We start from the raw sequence: 26,128 nt of genomic DNA, 5'->3' as shown, positions 1-26,128 counted from the left end.
GTATCATCAGCATATATAATTGTGTCCACATTTTGCACACATTGGGCAAGTCATTTAATTAAAGTGAAAATAACAGGGGGCCTAGAATTTAACCCTGAGGGACACCTTGCATACAGTAAAGATAGGGTGAATTACTATTCTTTATTTGTATGCATTTTTTTCTATCGGATAGATAAGACCGTATCCATTTAATGGTGTGATTACTAAAGTTAAATGTTTACAGCTAGATGGAGAGATTGTGGGGAGCTATGATAAGGATGAAAAGCGGCAAACCTGTGGAGGTATCGAGATGTCTGAGAGAGAAGGCAGTGGAGGAATCTCAACTTTTGTCTGATTGTTGTTTTCTATCCGCTTTTCTCTGTTTTTGTCCTTAAATTGTATTAATGCATCTTTCAGCACATGGTGTGAAGTCATAATATTTGTCTCAGATGTGAAAGGGGACTGTCCAAAGTGATTAGAGAAAATAAGTCACTTTCCCCTGGGAGAAACTCTTCATCATAGTTTATTCAAGTCTTTTATAATAATAATAATGGATACTTTATTGATCCCCATGGGGAAATTACTTGTTTTTCTCTGCATTTGACCCATTCACTCAGTGAAGCAGTGGGCAGCCCACGAAACAGGCGCCCGGGGAGCAGTGTGTAGGGACGGTACCTTGCTCAGGGGTACCTCAGGGTAGCCGTTAAGTGGATTCGAACCGCCGACCTTCCGATCATGGGGCGACCACTTTACCTACTGAGCTATCCCTGCCCCTTTATTGAGAAAATTCCATCAAAGAAAAGAAAAAGATGTGATTTCCATAAACAAATCCAATAAATAATGTTTATCTATGTGATATAGACATACTATACATTATCAATATGTTCCAGTTCACCTTCTTAGTTTTCCATGTGTGCAACATTTGCTTACTGACATTAATGAGTAAGGTGGGAGTCACATTACATTTTCTTAATTTGCCCAATTGAGCGCTTTCTGAGATGCAGCCAGAAATGAGTGATCTTCAAAGTTACTCCAGTTCACCCTGAGAGTAGCATGATAATGAATAACAGTATGACAATACTGATAAGCTGAGCAACTTCATTATATAAATCCAAACCACAAATATCAAATTGCTGCTGGGTGCTATGAAAAGGTTAGAGGGATCACCAGAGCCAGTGGGATTTCTTCTCTAGAGAATATTTGCATATTTATACAAAGTTAATGCTTCACTTGTTGGACAAAAAAACTACTAGAAGATTTAAAAACACTAAATTCAACTCTGTTTTAAACAAATGAATCAAACCGCACTCAAATACTGTAGCATTTTTATTTCATCAATAAATAAAAATGGGTATGATGAGAGTGAAATGTACAAACTGTCAGGATTCATACATTTATTTAATTATGAATAGTTCAAAATGTCTGTGCAATACAAAGTAATTACAAACATTTCACACACCTGCTAGCACTTTTAAAGAACATTTTAATAGTAAAATTAAATATTTGAGAGATGGCTTCAAACCTAAATTTCATCATGAAGTCTTGTCCAGATTTCAGCTCACTGATTTGATTCTTGACACGATTTTAGACAACATTAAAAAGCTGTTCCTTTCATTTCAAGCTCTTTTCTCTCTGCCTTGCTTTTGCGCCGATGACCGAGAGACAGAATTATCCAACAGGCAGCAAAACCCACCACTAAACCTACAATTCCCACAAGGACAGGCACCCACACAGGGGTGGAGGAGGGACAGTTGAGCACAGGGGCTGTTAACGCAGAGCTGGAACTGTGGGTGGAGTCTGTAAATGGAGTAGGTGTGGTTCCTGATGGACTTGGAAGACTGTTGATCTTTGTGAAGATAAACGGACTGGCCTATGGGAAAGATAAAATGGTTAAAAGCTCAAGAGCTGTCTATATGTAAGAATTTCTGAACTTTAGAGAAACACTGGAAATAAAAATTAATTTTGGGTGACATTGTGGAATAATCCACTAGATTTTTAAAATCGTTTGACATATTGTGAAATATTTTCTCCTATTCATCTTCACATGTCCATATTGGCATGATAGCATCACACAGTTGCTGCAGAATTTGTCGACTGCACGTCCATGTTAAAAAAAAAAATCTCATTACACCACATCCCCAAGGTGTTCTTTTGGATTGAAATCTGCTGACTAGAGGCATTTGAGTACAGTAAACTCATTATCATGGTAAAAAAAACAAAAAAAACAACTTGAGATTATTTGAGCTCTGTCACATGGCACACTGTCCTGCTGGAAACAGCCATCAGAAGATGATTATACTGTTGTTATTAACAAAAAAAAGGACATTGCTGTCAGGCTGTTTACACCAAGTTGTCCAGTTTTGGTGAATCAGTGGAAGTTGTAGCCTCAGTTTCCTGGTCTTAGCTGACAGGTGTGGCCCCTATATTTATATGTATATATATTTATAATATTTTTTGCTTTTTTTTATACTTTTGGTATTTTTTAAAATAAAAAAACTCTTTTTGAAATCATAGATTGTAAGTGGAATTAAATTAACTAATTATTAAATAGTTGTAGCAACATGATTAGTAGAATTTCTCTAAAATCTTCCTAAATACCTCAGAAGGACAGTGAATTTTGGAGCGGTCATATGTGAAGTTGTTGTAGGCCTGCTTTCTCCCTGTAGGCTCTAACTGTAAGAAAGAAAGAAAAAGAGTTGAAATCTTTAAAATGGCAAGCCAAAAGAAAAGTTTGCACGGAGTTAATACTTTTTACTGAGTTAAAAGTTTGCATAGAGTATACCACCCTGCTTCAGTTTGGTTCATTATTTCCCGCAGCTCACCATGTTATTCCACAGACCAATGGCCATCTCAGCATGTGCTCGCTCACTGATGTGGAAACAGTCTACAGAGAAGAAACTTGTATCTGGCTCACCCTCCTGGTGAAAAAAATGAAAAAAGTACCAATATGGGTGCATTTGATAATTCGTGTTTGGTTTGTTTCTCAGTTACTCACTCCAATTTTAGGGATGAAGGAATTATGTAAAAATGGCTGAAGTACGACAGCAAAGTCTTCTTTTCCGTCATAGAGATCTCCAGATACAAGATACTGGAGCTCAGACTAAAGAAATATAACAGAAAGGATTTTTTTTTAAATAAAGAAGTTATTGAAATGATTTTAAAACAAACGGCTTCCCGACCTGGTACTCGTGATTGATTCGTTTCATCTCCTCAAGCTCTGGAGACTTTTCTGATGGGTTGATGACACAGGGACAGCTGGTCCTGGAAAAAAATCCTTTTAATATTGTGTTTTATTGTCCTTAGAAGGAATAACATTATCAGCTGACCAATTGAAATATGGTAATACAGTCGAAATGATACAGTCAACGCAAACATCATCTCCGAACAATCTCATCTGTAAAACAAAGGAACATTTATTTGTTCACATTTGAAAAAGTGATTTACATGACATATGTAAAATCCCAGTTTCATTCTATGAAAAGGTCAGAAAAGACACGCACTAGAAAACCAACCTCTGGATTAGTGAGCAGCCCAGAGTGTTCCTCGTAACTGATTTCAACAGATTTATCTGCATGATCTCCACGACATTAACCAACAACCTCGGTACCTAAAGATACATGGAGAGAAATGTAACTTAGTTAAACTCATGATAACAGTATAGTTCACTATTTTAAATATAACCTACCTCTTTGTAAAGCATATCCAAGCTGATCTTAAGATTATGGCTGTAGTTCTTGGGCGATAGATTATTCTACAGAGGTCAAGCACATGTTGTGTTATTGTTCCATAACTGTTGTTTGTGTACAATGCAGTAATTTGGGGGAACACTTACTTGATCAAAGCAGTAATTGCAGAGGTCATTGCCTCCAATGAATATTGTCACAAGTTTCCAGTCGTTTTCAAAATTCACCTCCTGTGGGGCACATGTACCAAAACTGATTATCAAAAACAAACAAATTGCTAAATGTAACTCATTTTTAAATCTAACTCGGTTTTCATGTACCGTATCTTCTCTTATGGCCTTGATGAGAGCTTGGACTTGTGATGGGATATCTCTGTGAACAAGTGAATACACAGACCGTTAACACGTTACAGAAAATGAAAGAGGGTTGGTGAAAGGTTTGTTTCACTGAGGTGTACATACGATGCCTTAACTCCAGGTTCAGCCATGTTGAAGTGTTTCTGCAATAACCCCTGACCTTTGGAAAAGCCTTTCAGAGAGGGGTTGAACTTCCTTAAGATGTCTGAGGAAATACAAATAAATGAGTAATGAGAATATGCAAGAGTGGCGTTCTCCTTGTACACAGTGGGGTAATTATTTAACTTGGATGTCGTTTGGTATCATGTAATCTTTATTATTAAGTTGTATAGCAATTTCAAATCAAAATCTTTAACAGCAAATCAGAAATTGTTTTAAAAAGGCAAATTCCTGTAACATTTCTTTTCAGGCTTTATATTTTTGGATGTTTTCAACAGTAAATCAGAGATTATTAGACATACGTATAACAGAAAGAATTGTCTAAAGACTTTAGATACCCCATAGAAACAGCTATTTCAGTCCCATAAAGTAACTGGTTTTTGCCCAACGAGTGGCATAAACTCACTTGGTAGTGTTGTGACTGTGTCCAGAGTATCATCACCTCCAATGCTTTAAGATATACGTGAAAAAAGCCAATCAGCAGTACATTGGTTTATAACAGTCAGCATCATGTATAATGGGAATATATCATACCTCCATGATACTCCTTTATACTTTGTATTGAGCTCAAATATGTTCTTTGCTTTAGCACCAGTGCCTGTCTATGAAAACAAATATACCACACAGCAGTTTAAAGATGCAGAAAGTTTGTTTTTCTGCTTAAAAAGGGGGAATAATTATGTTATTGCACTTACTGTCACAGAGTCTCCTAGTGCTGCCACCACCTTAATGTCTGCTGGCCTCAGCTTGTGGACTAGGATATTCAAAGGGTTGAAAGGGTACTCAAAATTTGTACTTAAGTACAAGTATTGTTACATTGGTTAAATTGTACTAAATTACAAGTAAAAGTACTGGTGTTAAAAAATACTACTCAGAGTATTAATTACTTTTTACTGGTGGATGTTTTATTATGTCGTCAATAGCGGCCATTCGGTTCATTTCACCAGTATAAAATATCTATGTTCAAAGCACGTTTCTCAGATGAACAAGGTATAGAAAGGTCATTTGTTTTGTAAATAAATGTTTTCTAATTAAATGTAAATATAAAGCAGGAATTTATATCTACTAGAAGGAGAAAAGGAAAAACTGAAGAAAACAATGCTCGGGCATGCAGCATAGGATGGATTAAAATGCTGAGAAAGAACACAGAGGTCAAGGAACTTAATAATAACTTGGAGTGCAAGAACAATGAAATGCAGGTTCAAGAGCAAGAACTGGAGAAAACACATGATGACCTGCAGTGTACGCTTCTAGAAATCCAGAGCAGAAATCACGACTTAGAAGACATGTACAACAAAGTACAACAGAGGAATACAGACATGTACGAAGCAAAGCTATTACAGGAGGCATCTAAAGATCTGAAGGAAAAGCTTGAAGAAAAACAAGCAAAATTAGAAGAACTGGAGAAAAAATGCAAGAAACTTGAGGAGGAAATGGCAGTAACAATCAAAGAACTGAAAACCCTCATCCTACAGAAAAAAGAGCTCCAGGAACAGTGCCTGCTGAAGAAGGCAAAAAAAGAAGAAACGCTTCTGTTTTTTCTGGAGGAGGGACCCTCCTGCTTCTTCACTTGATCACTCCTTTAAAGGGAGTTTTTCTTAACCACTGTCGCCTTGTGCTTGCTCAGAGGGGATTGTTGGGAGTTTCTCTCCTCCTTTCTCTTTCCTCCTTTATATCCCTTTCTTTTCACCTCCCCTCTTCTCCCTTTCTCTCCTACCACCTCTCCATCACTCCCCATTTTTTCTTTCTCCCCTCCCTTCCTCATCATTTTTCTTTTCTTTGTTCACCCTCCCTTAACTTATTCTTAACTAACAATAAATATAATCAACCATATTTTTACTTGTGTCAAATCAATGTCTTCATTTAAGAATAATTCATCTTAAGAACAAAACCAACAAATGTGTGATAGCTCTGTGTGTTGATGGAGTGACACATTTATGTCTTACATTTTAGTGGGTCTTTTATTGTTGGGTCTTTACAATACAACATAAAGCACCTTGAGGCAACTGTTATGGTGATTTGACACTATATAAATAAAATTGAATTAAATTGAATTTTAGTTTAGCCTTATAGGTTATCATAGTTTTAGTTCTTGCAAAGTTTGGTACTTTAGCTTAAAGTTTTTGGCTTTTAAGTTCCCTGGTTCCAAAATCTATCCAGCTTTTTGAAATTGGGATTGCATTAAGTGGATGATAGTGGACACGTCTTGTGTGTGTGTCTGTGTGTATGTGGGTGTCCATCTTACCTGAAGTTGGCACAGTGTCAGATGGTCCAATATTTACACAGGAAAAGTCACTTCCCCAGTTCTGAAAGAATAAATACCAAAAATATTTTAATCAGACCTCATTAATCAGAACATTTAGCTTTCGTGAAGCATCAGTATAATAACATTTCTTAAAAACAATATTTGTGTCTTTTAACCTTTAAAAATGGAAAGTCTGCCCAAGCATTGCACCGGTTTCTATCTAATGCTTACCCAAAGAAAATAAGCAGACATTAATTAGATTTTAGTGGTTTTCTATCATTGGGGCTAAGATCTGGAGAATCACTGCTTTATTCGGCCTTGAAGCAAGCATTTGTAAATGAGGGAAATACACATACACAACAAAAGTGCATAAAGCTTGTAACAATAATAAGAGATACTAGCTGAATTATAGAAATAATTAAAAATAAGGAGAATACTGGAAACCAATTCCAAAATATCCACATGTCTAACCCAAGTCCCTGGCACAAGATAAACCATCATAAGCCCTCGGGCTGCTCATTACTGGCATCTATTTTAGTTATCTAGATAAGTGTTAAGCAGTTCTGAGCTTCCTCTGAGACCCAACAGACTCTGGTGCATGACTAAAAAAGCCCAAACCCTAAAAAAAAGGGAGTCTGTTTACTAGGGTTTAAACAATCTTATAGCTTTAATGTTGTGTGTAATTTGAATGTGTGCTTTGAGACAAGCCCTGGCATTTATGACAATCACAAGCTTTGTATGTTGACCAAAAGATGAGCTTTAGGTCAAGCAGTCGAAATGATCTTCCAGGGTGAGGAGCTCAGTCATTCAAAAAGAGCTCAGAGCAGAGCCTACTACTATTTCAGTCCACACCACTACACATCGAAAGGAGGCATATGAGTTCATTCAGGCAACTGACCATTCCTCCTTTAAGCCTCCAAGGGGAGTGTTTTTGGGTATGTCCTGTCAGGAGAAGGCCCCAGGAGAGAACCAGAACACACAGGAAAGATGGCTAGCTTGGGAACAGCTAACACCTGAATGAGGTAGACGAGGTAGCTAGGGGGAGAGAGGTCTGGACACTTCTGCTTAGACTTCTGTCCTAGTAACTTTAACCCAGATAAATGACAGAAGTTGGGTGGTTCAAAAGCTCTGATTGACACTTGGTAGGTTGATAATAGGTAGGTTGCTAATTTTAATGGCCCATTCAGGTCTTTGGCTCTTAAACAATAAAATATTTTAATCGTGATAGAAGTTGCTGGTTTTCTTTTTTGGATAAAGACCTTAAAAACCTGGAAGTTAGATACTCACTGTATTAGGCTGAGGTGTTGGGGAGGGACTGGAATAGATGTAATTGCTGTTGTTGTAGGTCCGAATATAAAGTGAAGTCTGGGGATAAAAAGAACTTAAATTAAATGTGATGTATAGTGATTACAAAGAGATGCGTATCTATAGAGGCTAGAGTCTAGACAAAGAAACCACAACATTTGTAATCTAAGCTAAGTTTGAATAGCAATTTTTCCAACGAGGATTTACAAAGACATGTTGACTTGTCTCCTACCTTACTTGGGCATTTCAGGCCAGTGGATACAGAAAAGTCCTGTAAAGAAGTCTTGTTGCCCAGTGGCTCCAACTTTGAGAGTAAAAAAAAAAAAGTGATTTGTGCACACAGCATGTTAAGTATAATGATTAGAGCAAATAAGCTTTATAGTGTTTATAATCATGTTAGGATAATGTTCAGTACCAATAAGTCAGTGGAAGTTTAACAGTCTGTTAAATAGTCAAGATTACGTCTAACAGATACAGTTTTGTTAGTCGGTATAAATTCTTATATCCTTGTGTCTCAAGGGTACAGAAAATATATATTATTCTTTATAAGCTCAGCTACTCATACTAGTAATGTAGTTTTATCAGCTGATATTTACAATGTTCCTGCCTTTTACACATAGCATCAGTAGCTATAATGGCATTGTTGAGGGAGCACATAGTGGTTTTTACCCACCACTAAGTACTTTGAAAGCCTGTAATTCAGAAAATCTCCATAGTACTAGTTCCATTAGATATAATACAGTTATTATATAATGTTCTGATTCTGGGTGGGGGGGTGAAACACTGTTGTTTTCCATGCAGTGACCCACTTATTAATATTTTCATGAAGCAGAACAACATCCCCAACAGTCATTAATAATGCAGTCAACAGCAAAATGGCATGTGTGCAAAATACTGTAACAGCCTCTTTTTGTTTACGAAAGAAGGTAAGTGCTGCTGTTTGTGATGGCTGACCCCACTGAGGCTCTTCAGTGGCACAGGCAGAGATGTCAAAAGAAATATAAAAATCCTTGCTGATGTGGCACAATTAGAAGCACATGAAACAGCTGAAGTGTGGCAACTACGTCTTTATTGGTGCTTGACAAACACATGTTCAGTCGGAATCAAATACTCATGTCATATTATGTTGCTTTTGTAGTAATAAAAGTATCAAATAGCAAAAATATATACGGGTCAGAATAAGTGTTTTACAAAAAGAGTCCCTTTTGTTTGCCATATATTTACCATGTTGTTCCAAAGGGAGCGAGCCATCATGGTCTGGGCCTTCTGGCTGACGTGGAAGCAGTCAGCACTAAAAAAAGAGCGATCAGGGCGGCCATCCTGAGAAAAACGCACAATAAATATGTAAATGTTAAGATTTTTGGACTACTTGCATCGGTCAGAATATAACTACTGTGTTAGATATCTGATCAGGACCAGGAGATCTTTCAAAATACAAAAACAAACAAAAGAAACAAAAGAAAGAATCTGCAGTATTTTCTTTTCTTTTTAAAATGTCAATAAAGCTGTTTTTGTAAGAACTTAGGATTTAACATTGACCTTAATCGTTAAGGGAGCAATTTGTCATTTTGAGAAATGTACTTTTAAAATACACAATCTGAACTGTTCTAAGGAGCAATCCACTCTAAAATGATAAAGATCACATAAAGACACGATCATTATACAGATTAAATCAAACCACTGAAACCAGACAGAATAGAGTGACCTTTAGAGGTGGATTTTTAACTTTGGAATAGTATCAGTCAATCAATCAATCAATCACAAGTATATTTAGTATGTTTCTGTTTATTCGTGGTTAAGGATTTGTTGTCTCATGTATAGTTTGAGTTCCATGTGTTATTTTCTGTCTACCTCTCAGTGTTGAGTTTGTGTCTTTGTGTAGTGATTTCGTGTTTCCTGTTTTATTGTGAAGGTCTGCTTCTAATGTGAGTGTATTGTTTTACTTCCCTTGTCTCATCTCGTTAATTACTTCCAGCTGTGTCCCCCACCTGTGTGTAATCTCCCTGTGTTTCTCTGAGTGTATTTAAGTCGGGTCTTCTGTTGTAGTAGTTGCTGGTCCGTCTGTGTATCCACCGTGTTTCATCTGTGTGTTCTCCCTGCTGTCCATCGTCGTTCATGTTCATGTTCATGTTCATGTTCATGTTCATGTTCATGTTCATGTTCATGTTCATGTTCATGTTCATGTTCGTGTTCGTGTTCGTGTTCTGGTTCGTGTTTTGTAGTTTAGTTGTTCTCAGTTTAGATAGTCTGCAGTCCCATTTGCCGTTTTACTATTTTGTACTTTATTTTCAATAAACCACCTTCACACCTTTACAAGTGCCTGCGATTGGATCCTCCTTTATTATCTCCACACGGCTCACCCCACTCGCCGTGACACAAACAATTTCTCACAAGAATTTCTACAGAAATTCAATAGTCCTTTCTCTTGTTAGCTAGTATTTAAAATTTGACATCTTTTGTTGATGATTTAAGGTCATCAAAATTAGACCTTATGCTTTGCAGAATAATTTACAGAATTGCTTGAACAGATTCTGTGGAAGCCATTGATTCAGTGGTTTTATAGTGGAATAACGACAAAATCCTTGTGTACTGCTGCAGGGGCCATGTTGTTACATACTGGATAAGGTGAACTGTGGATAAACACCCGTAAATCCTGTGCTCTGTGCTTTATTACTGACCGGCAGCCTGGGGAAAATGATGTCTCTGAAAAAAGGCTGGATAACCACAGTGAAGTCTGAGCGAGTGTCATACCGGCCGGACTCCACGAGTTCATGTAATGCTCGCTGAAATATAGAGAAAACAATGACGATCAATGGGGACTGACTTTAGGGCTCCTTTTTTAATGAGATTTCCTTTTTCTGGACTTTTCTACCTGATAGCTTCTGTTCAGGTCTTCCAACATTTGAAGAGCCTCAGAGTTGGACTTTGGCAAAATAACGCAAGGACACATAATCCTGGAGAGATAACAAGGGGTTACACAACAGTTTAAGATTATTTATGAAATGATAACTGTGGACGATAAAAAGAGCAACTGAGCAATGCATTACCTACATATTTTTTTTATATCTCATAATACAAAAAAGTGATACTCACTTCACCAGCCAGGTTGGGCATTTAAGTGAGGGATCTTTGTGCATTTCTCTTAGTTGTGTTATCTGCAGAGGCTCTACTAAGTTCACCAGAGCCCGAGGCACCTATCAGACATTAGCTAAGTTAATACTAATGCTAACACTGACCAGGACCAGCATACATACTGCATCTATATAAATGTGACAGCCTGCCTGATGATTTTACCTCCTTGTGAAGATAATCCAGGCTTTCTCGGACATTGCGAACATAATTTTCTGTAGAGTAACGTAGCTGCAAACCAAGATATAACATTTTTGGGTTTGGTGACCGTTTTGGCTCTTTAAAAATGACCTATGAGTTCTTACTACATGCCAGTACTTACAGAGTTGTAGCAGTGCTCACACAGGTCATTTCCTCCAATGAAAAAGGTGATCACCTTCCAGTCTGATTCAAAGTTGATCCTCTGCAACATGCACAAATGTGAAGATAGATAGATAGATAGATAGATAGATAGATAGATAGATAGATAGATAGATAGATAGATAGATAGATAGATAGATAGATAGATAGATAGATAGATAGATAGATAGATAGATAGATAGATAGATAGATAGATAGATAGATAGATAGATCTATCTATCTATCTATCTATCTATCTATCGAGTTGGTAAGTAAAAATATTGTTAAAGATCAAATATCTTTAAACATACAGAGTCATTCTTCATTCTTTCCACCAGAGCACGCACTTGGGTTGGTACATCACTAAAAACACAGTAAAAGACAATTCTTTGATGGTTAAAGAGTCATTTTATCGAAGTTGAACCATTAACATCAACAAAACTTTTAAACAGCAAAAACAACAGCTGTACTCATTCAGTATAGAAAAACATATTCTACAAGCTGATCACTCATGTATCACCTGTAACAAATCTCTAGGCAGGTATTTGTGCTAAAAGGACTCACTGGCTTTTTGCTCCCGCCACAGCCTGGTTAAGGAATGCTTGAGGTGTGTCCTGCTGACCCGTGTCAACAGAGTAGCCCGTCAGGTTTTGGCTGAAATATTTCAAGATGTCTGTAATAACAATAATAATGAACAACAATGAATAGTAATAACAATCAAGGAAAAAAAAATTCACACGTAATGTTGAGCAATGTGTTTGGTTATCTAAATGACTCACTGGGCAGAGTGGTGACGCTAGTCAGGTTTTCATCTCCACCAATGCTGGGAAATAGACATGAAGTTAAATACATGAATGATGTGACACACTAGCCCAGGAAGTTTAATAGTAGTATTTTGCTGCAACATTAAGGGATACCTGAAGAGTCCTGACTCACCTCCAGGATAAACCTCTGTATTGACGCAAGACATCCAGGATATCAGATGGCCTGGATGCAATGCCATTGCCTGCCTGAAAAACAGCAGGTTTTAAAAACTTTTATGATCAACTTATTCAATTCTAAATAACGAGAAGTTGATAAGAATGACTCACTGTCAACGAATCGCCAACAGCAGCAACAACTTTGACGTCTCCAGGTCTGAGTTTGTGGACTGCAAAAAACAGAAGAAATGGTCAGAATAATAAATAAAATTAATAAGACAAGTGTAGAATAATATTGTATTTAGAATACACATAAATACAAAATATATAAAATTAAACTTCCTACAAATATTGTATACTAGTATCAATGTACTGGGAGGTACTATTAGGATGATTTGAAAGGGCAGATTTAAAGAACACTTTACATTTTACAGACTGAGGAAACCAAGACATCTCACAAAAAACAACAAAAACAACGCTCCATCATAAAGCATCTTAGATTGTGACTTGAAGTTTGTACAGTGTCAGAGGTATTACTTTGTAGTTTTTAGTCCCATGTGCTAAAGTGGGGAATAAATGAATAACCTTCAATATGTTATATAAAAAGCCAGATCTTGGATAAAATCAGTTTTACTTTTTTGCTAATTTAAGGTCACCTAAGTGCTCAAGAAAAGCCTTTAATGTCATCTTACCTGAAGTGGGTGTGGAAGGTGAGGGACTTAAGTCCTCACAGGGCATATCTGTCCCTGTAAACTGAGCAGTCACACAGAGCACAATCAGAAATTGACAGGAAGCGTGCAAAGCTGGCCCAAAGCTGGTTCGGGTTGGCTGTAGACAAAACTCACAGGCTCCAGGAGAGGAGAGCTATTGCTGTGGTGATATGACGGAGAGTTTCCTTCTGTCCTCAGGTAGGGTCGTTCCTAAGGGAGGGAGACAGATAAGGAGGAGGAATATGCTGCACAGAATCATCATCTGTAAATACAGTGTGTCTAATGTGATTACCATATATGTAAGTGGGTTTTCTGTAAAATTACTCACCTCGCTTGGACATGGCAATGTGAAGATCTTACCATTGTCCTCTGGTTCATATTGGGCAACTGTGACCTGCAGCTAAGAGACAAAAGGCTCATTGTTTTCATGTCTGGGATACCGAGAAGAGTAACTGGGTGTGAAAGTGCCAGTGCATTCGACTTTGAGAGTCCCAAGCCTCACCAGGTTTGTCCACATCTGCACCAACAGTTTATCTTTGTGCTGTAATGCTTCAGACTCAGTGAGATGCTTCCCTCTCTGTTAAAAGCAAGAAAGACAGACAATGTACAGTGCATAAAAAATATCTTCAGTTCAGTTCAGGAAGATAAACACAGACATTTAATATCATCTACCGAGAAGACAAAGTCTTTGTACTCTTTGGGAGTCGATTTTCACAGATGCTGGGATGAGACACAAATCCCTGTGGGACTTAATCAGGAAGAGTATCCTGCATAAAAACGCCTGCTAAACCACTGTGCGAACTACCTGCTGTGGTGATCCCTTGTGACGTAGGGAGCACCTGAAAGTAGTTTTTATATAATGCATACAAATAGACTACAACACTCGATTTAATATCACCCTGATGGGCCTTCTTGAAGCCCTTTAGTTTTACTACACTAACTGTTTTAGCTCCCTATCACATCCCTTTAACCTTTCTGATTGGCTTCCCTTCATAAACAGAAGGTCTAAAGAGATAGTGGCTGGGGCTTGTATATTCAGAAGCTAATGTTAAAGTGCTCCTCACAGATACACATCCACAAAAAAAAACTGTTAGAAAAGGAAGTTGACTTCATGTTCAATTTGACCAACTGCTGTTGCAACAAAATGGATGAAGAAAAGTTAAATAGGTCACTATTTAATAAATTTTTGCTCTCTCAAGCCTTATAAAGAGAAAGGTTGGGTGAATTTCTTCAATCACAATAAAAATGTTCGGGTTTTGCCCGGTAAAAATGTGTCAGCATAGGCTCTAGCATTTTTTTTTTGATGACAGAAATGATCACAGTAAACTGCAGGTGTGACTAAGGCACTAATAAAGATTTGGGTTTGCAAAATAGTGCAATTGAAAGGATTTATAGGAGAATAAAAGGATGATATGATCTGAATTTAACTCACAGCAATAAATGATGGGTCTGTGATGAAAGGTATATCCTGAAGGGTAACAGTGAAGTCTTTTCTGTCACTGTACCAGTGTTTCTGTACCAACAGCTCATCCAAAGATTCCTGGAAAAAGGGAGTTTAGGAACAACATTTATCAGCAAGAGGTTAGCTATACCCTCAAGCAAATCCAAACACTATTTGAACATGAAATAAGGACAAACCTGCAGAGACTGAGTCAGCACGGCTCTCAGGAGCCTGAGCTCCCCTTCACTGTTTGTTTCCAAACACTGGCCTGATCTGTCAGTAAAACACATTTACTCATTAAAACTTAATATGGATCCTCCTGTTTAAAGGAAAACAATCTACCCCAACAGTGAATAATTAAAAAATGAAAATAAAACTATTAAAGGAAACAAGTAAACGGGTTAAGAACATAACATTCTCTAACTTGACAGCAGTGACATTTTGTATTGCCACACTGACTTATCATCATGTCATCTAATTAATTTATTTTCCTGGGAAAAAAAGATCTTAATTCCTTTTACATCTTCAACACATGCACGCCATCTGTTTTGATGTCATTCTCTAAAGGTCAGGGAAGAAAAAGTGAACTTACTTGCTCTGCATAGTGTCATGCTCTCCATCCCATAATGCAACACTGACAATGGTCCGTTTGAGCTGTAGCACAGTTTTTGCAAATTTTATGAACACATTGTAAGTAAAATCGCTTCCTGCGTATAATATGAAACATACCCGAGAATGCAGCAACTGCAGAGCCTTATCCACCTCTTTGACCACTGCCGCGATAATTGATGAGACCTGCAGTACAAACACAACAGACTCCATGAACTCCTAGTGACTTTAATGCTACTTTTTTACAACAAGAGAGTCACCAGTACAGTCACTTGTTTGTTTGGTTGTCGGCTAATACTTTAATGTGTTATGTGAATCAAATTATAGGAAATGCTAAGTAGCCAAAAAACGCTATAGAAGGCAACCTTTGCAATAGCAACAGTGACAACATATCTACAGAACAAATTTTATTTGCATATATGAAGGAAAGTTGGGATAGTGCAAGTCTGAAACTGATAAGAATTGATAGCTTGGGCTCTGTAACTACAGTATTAAGGCAACAAAGTCTATAAAACATGAATAACAAGGGATTTGGACTCTGGGCATTGAGCTCTTGAAGATTAAGGAACCTCAGTAAGGTCTTTCACTGTTTACCTGCTGGTCCTCACAGGCACAAAACTGATCCAGCTGAACAAAGAGAAGCACCAACTTCCAGTCCCGATTCACATTGGGAGCCTGTTGGGGGTGAAGTCACTGCTGGTTACTTTTGAACTTGAAATAATTTTAATTTGAACCTGTAAGAAACACCATGCACTGGTACATGTTTAGTAAATTGTATGGCAAGTATGATCTTTAGATATTTTTCTCAGGGCACAGCAGGTTAAAACAACACCTGTTCAAACATATAGTTCTGCAAAATTTCCAGTTTTTAATAATTAAATCAATAATGAGAGAATATATTTTGTTTTCTGGTGTGTGTTTTTTTAACAAACACTGAATTATATATATTTTTTCTGAGAAGGTTGGTTAGAATACTTTTATTGTGAATATTTAATATTTCCCTCATTTCCAAATAAGCTATATCTTCTTGATTCACCATGGAAAGCATAAAATCAAATTTTATCCTTAAGGTTGGAAAATGCAAGAATATACCTGACTGTTCTGTAGATAGAGGGACAGTTTCTTTGCCTGATCCACCAGAGTGCTACAAAAATAAAATAACATGAAGGAGTTAAGCCATCATATGCAATCATAGCTTTTCCTCATGAGCCAAAAAGTACACACTGTACCTGTGTTGTATAGGCTGAGAGGTGTAAAGGTTTGTTTCCTCTGAGAGGTGACTAATCAGTTCAGGATTGAACAGAACCATCAGCTCTGGTTGAGAGAAGGTAACACAAGTTTAACATTAGCACTTATTTTTACCCTATTTTCACTCTTGAACTCATAGGGTAGCTTTGCATGATTCACAGTTCAAAATAAGCTCTAAAAGCAGAATTGTGTCCCCTGTACTGGGCCTTATTGCAGTAGATCACTTTGAAGTGGCTGTGTGTTAGTGCTAGATAAATTCATTTCTATTAAATTGAACTGAACTAGAGCTACAAGAGCTGAAACACTTTTTAAACTCTTCTGCCTTTAAGCCAACTTCCTTTCTAAATGGCTGCCTCTCATAAACAGAAAGTTTGAACAACATGTGGGCTGAAAAATCTGTGCTCACAGCTAGAACTATGTGTCTTAGATGGGCATATTAGATAATATCTATGTATTAAAATATCATACAGGCCCAAGAGTAGAAAGATTGAAAAAGAGGCCAATATTTACTATCCTAAATCTCTTAAACGCAAGAGTTTACTGCTCACCTTCAATCACAGTACAGTATCTTTGTTTTATTCTGTGTGGCTGTTAAAACTAGTTTAGGTTTAAGCTTTCTGACTGCAGATTAATCATAAAAATTAATTTGCCCTGCCAAGTTGACGTGAACATGATAGCAGTGTTTTTGTAACAGTAACTATCACGTTGTGTCCATATCAGTGCTGTATAGATAAAGCACTGTGGTATAACAGGAAAAAATTATTAGCCTCGTGACATGAGTGTATTTAGTAAGGTGCTGTAATTCTAGTGAGGGTAAAGCTTGGATCAAGCCATTTGGTTACTTTTATATTATCCCAGAGACACTTGAACACATTGAAGCTCTCACATTATGTCCCACGGGAAGCCCAGAAAAACAACAGCGACTTTATTAGGTACACATATAATGTCAGAAGCTGTTAAAGATATATACTTACCTCTAAGTCTTGATACAACTGAGGACAGCTCAGTGCTGTAGAAAAGGACCAAAGTGTGAATTTCTAATTTTGTGTAGGTTTTCACTGTGCTATCACAGCTGAACAGTAAACTGTGCTCACCTGCGCATGTGAAGTCCAATGGCGGAAAGCAGACCCACATCTGAGGGCCTAACAACATTAACTGAAAAAATTGCAAAAAATAAAATGATGCAGCTGATTAGCCTAGTTACCAAATCTGGGTAAAGGTATGAATGGTAAATGGCCTGTATTTGTATATAGCACTTTACTAGTCCCTAGGACCCCAAAGCGCTTCACACAACCAATCATCCACCCATTCACACACTGGTGATGGCAAGCTACATTGTAGCCACAGACAGAGGCGAGGCTGCTGGACACTGGCGCCACCGGGACCTCTGACCACCACCAGTAGGCAACGAGTGAAGTGTCTCGCCCAAGGACACAACGACCAAGACCGTCTAAGCTGGGGCTCGAACCGGCAATCTTCCGATTACAAGGCAAACTCCCAACTCTTGAGCCACGATCGTCCCATGATGGTGTTACATTAGTGTGTGCAGCAGGGAAGTTGTTTTATTTATTTATATATATACAGTGGGGCAAAAAAGTATTTAGTCAGCCACCGATTGTGCAAGTTCCCCCACCTAAAATGATGACAGAGGTCAGTAATTTGCACCAGAGGTACACTTCAACTGTGAGAGACAGAATGTGAAAAAAAAATCCATGAATCCACATGGTAGGATTTGTAAAGAATTTATTCGTAAATCAGGGTGGAAAATAAGTATTTGGTCAATAACAAAAATACAACTCAATACTTTGTAACATAACCGTTGTTGGCAATAACAGAGGTCAAACGTTTACTATAGGTCTTTACCAGGTTTGCACACACAGTAGCTGGTATTTTGGCCCATTCCTCCATGCAGATCTTCTCGAGAGCAGTGATGTTTTGGGGCTGTCGCCGAGCAACACGGACTTTCAACTCCCGCCACAGATTTTCTATGGGGTTGAGGTCTGGAGACTGGCTAGGCCACTCCAGGACTTTCAAATGCTTCTTACGGAGCCACTCCTTTGTTGCCCGGGCGGTGTGTTTTGGATCATTGTCATGTTGGAAGACCCAGCCTCGTTTCATCTTCAAAGTTCTCACTGATGGAAGGAGGTTTTGGCTCAAAATCTCACGATACATGGCCCCATTCATTCTGTCCTTAACACGGATCAGTCGTCCTGTCCCCTTGGCAGAAAAACAGCCCCATAGCATGATGTTTCCACCCCCATGCTTCACAGTAGGTATGGTGTTCTTGGGATGCAACTCACTATTCTTCTTCCTCCAAACAGGACGAGTTGAGTTTATACCAAAAAGTTCTACTTTGGTTTCATCTGACCACATGACATTCTCCCAATCCTCTGCTGTATCATCCATGTGCTCTCTGGCAAACTTCAGACGGGCCTGGACATGCACTGGCTTCAGCAGCGGAACACGTCTGGCACTGCGGGATTTGATTCCCTGCCGTTGTAGTGTGTTACTGATGGTGACCTTTGTTACTTTGGTCCCAGCTCTCTGCAGGTCATTCACCAGGTCCCCCCGTGTAGTTCTGGGATCTTTGCTCACCGTTCTCATGATCATTTTGACCCCACGGGATGAGATCTTGCGTGGAGCCCCAGATCGAGGGAGATTATCAGTGGTCTTGTATGTCTTCCATTTTCTGATGATTGCTCCCACAGTTGATTTTTTCACACCGAGCTGCTTGCATATTGTAGATTCACTCTTCCCAGTCTGGTGCAGGTCTACAATACTTTTCCTGGTGTCCTTCGAAAGCTCTTTGGTCTTGGCCATGGCGGAGTTTGGAGTCTGACTGTTTGAGGCTGTGGACAGGTGTCTTTTATACAGATGATGAGTTCAAACAGGTGCCATTCATACAGGTAACGAGTGGGGGACAGAAAAGCTTCTTACAGAAGACGTTACAGGTCTGTGAGAGCCAGAGATTTTCCTTGTTTGAGGTGACCAAATACTTATTTTCCACCCTGATTTACGAATAAATTCTTTACAAATCCTACCATGTGAATTCATGGATTTTTTTTTCACATTCTGTCTCTCACAGTTGAAGTGTACCTCTGGTGCAAATTACTGACCTCTGTCATCATTTTAAGTGGGGGTACTTGCACAATCGGTGGCTGACTAAATACTTTTTTGCCCCACTGTACATTTATTATAACCTACATTTATTTATATCCCAGTAAAAGTTTTAAAAAGTGTGATAACAGGAAAGTTTACTAAAACTATCAAATCTAGTAATCATGCTAAACGTTCTACTCAGACTTAATCATTACACCTACATCGATCTCCCAGTGCAGCTTTTGTGTTGTTGTTGTTAATGCAAGAGGATGTTTAGGACTACAGTAATGAGTCAGCAGAGCTTTATGCACTATGTACCTCAGCACTCACCGACCCTGCTCTGTACTTTTGCGTGGTCAGACACTTCATGGCTGAGTTGTAGTTTATCATAAAGATCAGTATTATAGTGTCAGCTGTAGAGCTTTGTTCTCCTCGAAGGCTGTTCATAAAACCATATGATTGTCTAATTTACCAGTTGAAGGAGGCTCCTGCGAAGGGATCATCTGAGAGCACGGCAGTCCGACTGCTAGAAAACGTGAAGAGATAACAAATGATAAAAATGCTTCAAAGTACAGAAGTTCAAGGCCCTGAGGAGCATTTTTGGCAAAAGTATTACTCTTTATTCAATTGCAGACTTGGCTCAAATCCACTCTTGGTTGGAAAAGAGGAGCACAACAAACACAAACATCTTCTTCCTGTATTGCTATCACTCTTACCAACTGGACAGTCATATACTGAATATTTTAATTTTACTTAAATTATTTTTTTAATAACTATAGTAACTATATAAATAACTATAGCAGCAAATATACATCAAAATCCAATAATTTCAACTAAACCTCCAAAATAAGCAAATAAATAGTACAAGTAGTAATGTTAGTATTAACAGACTGAGTTAAAAATAGCTTATTTTAACACCTGACTTCTGCAAAATTTACTTTAGGTAAATCGTACATAATTCCTACATTTCATGCAGAACCTTTTCAAAATATATATTTATAATTTGTCAAATTGAAACAAAACATCATCATAACAAACATGAAACATGAGCATTAGATTGAGCTATAGTAACAGTGGAGACCTGATGTCCGCGTGAGACCCAGCAGAGAGATCAGAAGCAGCTGCTGAAGCATCTTATTTTTTAATGTTGTTTTCATTTATCTTCTGTATGGCTTTCTTTCCTGCCTGCTCTCTCAGCTTACAGTAAGCTGTCTTTCTCTGTTATTATCAGTTATACTTAGTCAGTTAATTATAGCTGTCATAAATCCTCATGCAGGGAAGGGACTATCCTATTTGTTCAAAGGACACAGCTTGAAGATGATATATGATATATGATGATATAATGACACTGATAAGCTCAAAGAAAGTAAGAAAGTAATGGGTTTGAATTTGCTTTTCTGTGTGGAGTATACCTGTGTGGCTTCCAAAGACATGCTTGTTAGGTTAACTAATGAATTTGTTGGCTGTAGGTGTGAGTGTGAATGGTTGCCTATCTCTATGTGTTGCACCTATGGCAGAGTGGCAGAAAGGAGAGGTCAGAGAATATGTCTGTGAAGGTTCTCAGTCATCCAGGTCATCGTAGTCTGAGGAGCTTGGAAAGAAAAGCATCTGGACTTCTTTAAGTTTCCTTGAAGATGTTTCCCCTCTCACCCAAAAAGCTTCTTCAGTTCTAAGAGCAATTGGTGGACAGTCCCAGATAGGGCTTAAATACTGGGACTCTCCACCATGGACTTGTCGGAGAAAAGAAGCAACTTCAGAAGTAATGCACAAAGTTTCGGAGCCTTTGTATCAGGCACTGAAATGAGAAAAGTAAACTGGCAGATTGCACTAAAGTAGTAAATCTACTGAAAAACCCATGAATACGGGGAAGTATTGGAATAGTTTTCATAAAAGTCACAATAAAACCCCTCAAATCCCTGATTAGTGGCAAAACAAGAGAGTGGCAAAAATAGATAACAAGGAAAAAAGACAATGCATGGAGAAATGACTGCCTTCACATATGACACTAAGTGGAATGATTGACAATCAGTCCAATGTTCCTGATTGTTTTTCTGGCTGTTCAGAGCACATTAGTCTAACGTGACAGCAGATGCAACGAGTCCTCTCAGAGATTAAAGAGCTACACGTGTTATTCTGGAAAACTGGCTTGACTCACTATAACATAGGAAATGGGTTTTAGGGGGCTGACGAAAGTCTGACGAAGAGATATAAAGTGCCATGGAAGGAGAATGAGGCTACAGAATGAAAGCTGGTGCAGGTGGTGCAAGTATGCTGTGGTTCTATTTTGAATGGACACATTCCTGGGTAAATCCCATTGGTTAATCTTGGTTGTAAGGTAAACCGACTGTTTACTGCAAGATTAGCACAATGGAAAATTTGACTAAAAATAAACCGGTCTGCAGTTTTTGCTCACAAGCACGCGATTCAACCTTCGTTGACATATTTACCTTTACTTTAAAATGAAGAAAACATATGAAAAGTACATTTAACAAAGGAGAAATTTACTACAAAGGACACTTTCTGTACAGTTTAAGGGTAGTTGTACTTCATGTATCAAAAAAAAAAAATCAAAGAAGGTAATCTATCTAGCAATGAACTGGTGGATTTATGCTTCAATTGGCAGGAACGAAATATACCACAACATCCAGTCATGTGGGTCTGATAAAGGGTTTCTATTTTGGTATGACGTGTTGCTCCCTAGTGGTCAAAGGTAGGAGCTGCGTCAAGCTACTAAATAGTATGGAAAACGTTGGAGAGAACGAAACTTCAAAATAAAAGCCTTTATTTTAAGAAGATGCTGAAAGAAAGTAGGTTTATGACTACTGTTCCAATTAAGATGTTTTTCAGGGCACTAACATTTATAATTAAATATTATTTACACAAATGTTTCAGTATTAAAAAAATAAAGTTTCGATTCGGATTTATTTTTAAGCCCCTGAACGGAAGCTGTCATATCATTCTTGGCAGCTTGGGTACAAAAAACAGAAATCGCATCAAACGCTGCCCTCTGTGCTGAGTTTGACGGCAATAACAATAGAGGAAACGTGAAAATACTCGAATATAAAGACGACCCGGCGACTAAAAACAAGGGAAACGTCCGTAGTTTTTTGAGTTTTCTTCAGCTAACGCAACGAGGTGAGAAATTTGGAGCACACGTAACGGTTTTCTTTGGCCTATTGAGGTTATCCTTATTTAGCTATTGTTTGGGTGACTTTGGCATTACATTTGGCATCATATAGTTTTCCGAGAAGGTTTTTGGCATAAGTCCGCTTCAGCTGAATCTTTTGTTTATTATAAAAACTATCCTTTTTTATAATTTACGATGTCGATGTTGAAACGTAGTTTGTATATGTTCCTAACCTTGTTATTGGCGAAGCTCTCGGCCTGATGATGCCTTTAAGGGGTCCCTTTAAAAACAGAAACCCCACTGTTTATTTTACAACAAGTACGGTACAAAATCATATTTATTTATTTATTTTAAAAGTAAGTGGTGAATATTTGTTTTTTGATTACTCTGTCTGGATACCCCCCCCCCCCCCCCCCAAATAAAAACAAGCTGTTTGAGTTCCCTTTTCTACCAATACACAAGCTAACAATCGAAAAGCACCTAAAGGAGCTAATCAACATATTTTCGAGTCTTTCAGATATTGTGTGGACTATCATAGTAGTGTGATACGATAAACTTTATGGAAGACCAGTTGTTGTTGTTTCATTTTCAAACATGGCCTCAGATTTCATTTGGGGGAAAAGAAGGATGAAAATAGGTGGGTTGCTCTGTTTTTGTTTTTTTCTATATGACGCGTATATTCCACAGCAATCATTATCTATGTCCAGTCATTGGAGTGTGACATTTTTCGATAAATCTGAGGTGGGTGAGCAAAAGGCCCACTGTGATTTCAGATGGAATGACTCAGCTGTTAATGTATAAAAGTACCAAATTGAAATGTATCTGGCAACTCCAACAAAGAGGAAGTTTTCTTGCACATAAAGATTTCTTTTTATATTTAAACCCCTCTGATTTATCTCTTTGTGATGTTAGTATTTCAATTATTTTTTTATTTGAAAGGACAGTGTTCATTCAGACAGTAAAATATTTTCTGTTATTTGTGGCCAATTTGACACATGGCTTTTTTGTCAGTTTCTTGCACATGAAACTTGAAAAGAAAATCAAAGAGTCTCACACTGTTCATCACTTTAAAACCCACTGTATGTGTGAGAGCAATCTAAAGAAAGATGTGAGAGGCATACTCCAACAGGGCTGTTTTCTTCACTATGAAGGCCAAGCTTCAAAATGGGGCGTATCTTCTTGGACCACATCGGTGGGACTCGCCTCTTCTCTTGTGCCAACTGTGACACCATCCTGACCAACCGAGCTGAGCTCATCTCCACCCGCTTCACCGGAGCCACTGGCCGGGCTTTCCTCTTCAACAAGGTACATCAGTTTCTCATGTGATGGACAACATTGATGTTATTTAGTTAAAATACTTTAACTTAAACAATAGAGTGATTGTTTAGTATATTTAATGCAGCTATGTAAATAATTACTTTCATATTAAGAAGTATTAGAAGAGTTAAAGTCTGTCAAAGTACATAGCGGTTAACTGAAATTAGGAAACTTTAAAGTCACCATATTTGTTTCCTTCTTTTTGGATTCCTTAAGCCCCTAAATGAGGGTGGCTGTGACTCAGGAGGTAGATGGTCATCCACCGGCCAGAAGGTTCAAACCCAGGTCGTCCAGTCTGCATGTTATCCTGCCCTAATTGCTGCTGATTCATGCATTGGACTGGTTGTGTTTGTTACAGTTAGAACAAAGCACTGTATGAAATTGTATATGAATGGGTGAATGTGGCTTGTAGTAAAATGTGCTTTGAGTCCTGTGTTAGGGTAGAAAAGCTCTATGTAAGCAGGCACAATTGGTTTGTGATTAGCTAAGGCACAGAGTCTGTGGTACATTACATAACAGATGGCATTTTTATGTTATTTCCATTAACAAAAAAAACAAACATATTTTATGCTTGAGTGAACAAAACTTATAAATATTATAGTCCAGATGATTTTCTTTCAGAAATGTTTTGCATGAAGGTAAAACCCAAAATACATATAACAGTTTCAAACCAAAATTGTTGTTATTGGATCAATCTTTGTTGATTATCTTTGAGATTTAAAGTTGGTGCAATTATTCAAGCTGTAGTTTGTTACAATTCTGGCTTCCAAACAAAACACTATAATCAAGATAAAATTATCACTGTCTTGTTTTTTAACAATTTTCTCACTTTGTCTTTCAGCTCATCCCTTTCTTTCATATTTGCTTTACTATAAAAGTCCAATTTCACTACTTTAATATTTTCTAATTTACTGAAACCAGTTACCTGGAATAAATCATGTTGAATAATTATGATCTCAGTATTGATCACTTTTGAAAAGCAATTATGCGGTACAGTGACGTGTGGTTGGTGTTCTCCAGGTTGTGAATCTGCAGCACAGCGAGGTGCAGGACAGAGTCATGCTGACGGGGAGGCACATGGTGCGTGATGTCAGCTGCAAGAACTGCAACAGCAAACTCGGTTGGATGTACGAATTCGCCACAGAGGAGAGCCAGCGCTACAAGGAGGGCCGCGTCATCCTGGAGAGGGCGCTGGTGAGGGAGAGCGAAGGCTTCGAGCACGTCCCGACCGACAATTCCTGAGTTCATTTATATTCATCTGTGGATACCAAAGCTTTCCCTCCAGCAGCAGCAGAACATGGACTTGCATTGATGGTGTTCCATTTCTCCCTACAGCTACACCAAAATATCACAGGCTGGGTGTTTGTGGGAACAACTGACAACAAGGTGTTAGATATTTTTCAATTCTGATGGGGATTATTCCTCAAAGGGCAAATAAAGTTGCTTTTCTTCCCATTTAAAAATCATCTTCATGTCCAATATGTGATGAGCAGGTGTAGCTGATGGTGGCTGCTGTCAGACGAAGAGACGTGGCTCCTGCAGCCTTACAGGAGGCTCAGATTTCTGTGTAAAGATAATGCGGTGAATCTTGAAAGCTGAGGCTGTCAATGGGTCTAATTTGCTTTAAGAGTGAGTTGTTAAACATTATACTGCAAAAGAATCATTTTCTACAAAGTGTTCAATGTGATGCTTTGCCCTATGGGCTCAGCTGTGCTAGAGAATTACCTTTAAAAGAGTTATTAGTTGATATAAAATGTTATAATTCAGGTTATTTTCATTCAGACAGGTTAGCAATTTAAGCCTGTCACTTAGTTTATTTTATCTATTAAATGACAAAAACAATATTGTGGGGTCTTTACCTTTCCATACCTCTTATTTGACTCTATAAATATAAATAAACCTAAATTCAGTAAAGTTGATTTGACATGTTCTACAGAGTTAGAAATGCCAATATTTCACTACATCACTACTAATCTATCCAGTTTATTTTCCTTTATTTAACAAAGCATGTTTTTGTTTCAGTATTTCAGACTTGTGATATGTTTATTTGCAAAACAATAAATGATTTCAAATATGCAGTTATTTAATTCTCTTTTTTATTGTGTGTGCATATCTAGATTTACATAATATGCCCAAATAATCACAATCTGGTTAGTTTTCTCTTCTTTTTTTAATGTGCTGAGTTTATTTGCCTTTTTAAACAATCATTTTATCATTAAATATTGTCATTACCAGTGGCTTAGACCTTGTGTTTATTACAATTTTGGCCAGTGAAAGCAGTTCTCGGTATGCTTTGTGACTGAATACTTTCTCATAAGTCAACGTAGACAAGCTAACCTGATCTAAGTGAAATCAATCTGAAAAAAAAAGGGGGAAACAATTATGCATACTTACTTGAAATGACTCTTCCTCAAATTTAATGATGTGCATTATAAATTCTTATTTGGCAGATGTTAATGATA

At 37.8% G+C, this 26,128-nt stretch overlaps 2 protein-coding genes across 3 annotated transcripts; one reads left to right on the top strand and one right to left on the bottom strand.

Annotated features, from left to right (window-relative positions):
• Positions 1–1,573: 1,573 nt before the first annotated feature.
• Positions 1,574–20,355, bottom strand: LOC146617325 (phospholipase B1, membrane-associated-like). Its single transcript, XM_085372715.1, has 42 exons — positions 20,304–20,355; positions 19,695–19,748; positions 17,218–17,278; positions 17,098–17,132; positions 16,105–16,189; positions 15,968–16,019; positions 15,470–15,550; positions 14,996–15,061; positions 14,859–14,920; positions 14,464–14,539; positions 14,258–14,365; positions 13,328–13,402; positions 13,154–13,225; positions 12,961–13,035; positions 12,808–12,868; positions 12,287–12,345; positions 12,132–12,205; positions 11,975–12,018; positions 11,760–11,868; positions 11,507–11,558; positions 11,179–11,259; positions 11,022–11,087; positions 10,821–10,921; positions 10,600–10,681; positions 10,406–10,510; positions 8,952–9,047; positions 7,960–8,031; positions 7,710–7,787; positions 6,423–6,483; positions 4,873–4,931; positions 4,712–4,779; positions 4,584–4,627; positions 4,124–4,223; positions 3,983–4,034; positions 3,812–3,892; positions 3,665–3,730; positions 3,492–3,586; positions 3,159–3,240; positions 2,975–3,079; positions 2,802–2,897; positions 2,578–2,652; positions 1,574–1,849 (listed from the first exon to the last, which is right to left on the bottom strand). Exons 1-42 carry the CDS (start codon positions 20,353–20,355, stop codon positions 1,574–1,576), a joined length of 3,294 nt encoding a protein of 1,097 aa, XP_085228841.1.
• A 1,849-nt stretch (positions 20,356–22,204) lies between these two features.
• LOC146617324 (protein yippee-like 5) lies at positions 22,205–25,530 on the top strand. 2 transcript variants are annotated; one of them, XM_085372534.1, is made up of 4 exons: positions 22,205–22,357; positions 23,501–23,654; positions 23,883–23,951; positions 24,687–25,530. In XM_085372534.1, exons 2-4 carry the CDS (start codon positions 23,514–23,516, stop codon positions 24,906–24,908), a joined length of 432 nt encoding a protein of 143 aa, XP_085228660.1. In that variant the 5' UTR covers positions 22,205–22,357; positions 23,501–23,513; the 3' UTR covers positions 24,909–25,530. The 2 variants fall into 2 exon arrangements, with proteins under 2 accessions (XP_085228660.1, XP_085228661.1); XM_085372535.1 differs by lacking the exon at positions 23,883–23,951.
• The last annotated feature ends 598 nt before the right edge of the window (positions 25,531–26,128 follow it).

This window comes from Diplotaxodon limnothrissa, linkage group LG15, assembly GCF_057381915.1.
Source record: "Diplotaxodon limnothrissa isolate DT_005_m linkage group LG15, D_limnothrissa_male_GT1.1, whole genome shotgun sequence".
Lineage (NCBI taxonomy): Eukaryota > Metazoa > Chordata > Actinopteri > Cichliformes > Cichlidae > Diplotaxodon > Diplotaxodon limnothrissa.
This window is presented reverse-complemented; position numbering and strand designations above follow the sequence as displayed.

Coding starts and splice junctions, on each gene's coding strand:
- LOC146617325 (XM_085372715.1), bottom strand. CDS start 20,355: ATGCTTCAGCAGCTGCTTCTGATCTCTCTGCTGGGTCTCACGCGGACA. Junction 4,628..4,711: donor TATAAAGGAGTATCATGGAG/GTATGATATATT, acceptor TATATCTTAAAG/CATTGGAGGTGATGATACTC. Junction 3,587..3,664: donor TGGATATGCTTTACAAAGAG/GTAGGTTATATT, acceptor ATGTATCTTTAG/GTACCGAGGTTGTTGGTTAA.
- LOC146617324 (XM_085372534.1), top strand. CDS start 23,514: ATGGGGCGTATCTTCTTGGACCACATCGGTGGGACTCGCCTCTTCTCT. Junction 23,655..23,882: donor GGGCTTTCCTCTTCAACAAG/GTACATCAGTTT, acceptor GGATTCCTTAAG/CCCCTAAATGAGGGTGGCTG. Junction 23,952..24,686: donor GCCAGAAGGTTCAAACCCAG/GTCGTCCAGTCT, acceptor GGTGTTCTCCAG/GTTGTGAATCTGCAGCACAG.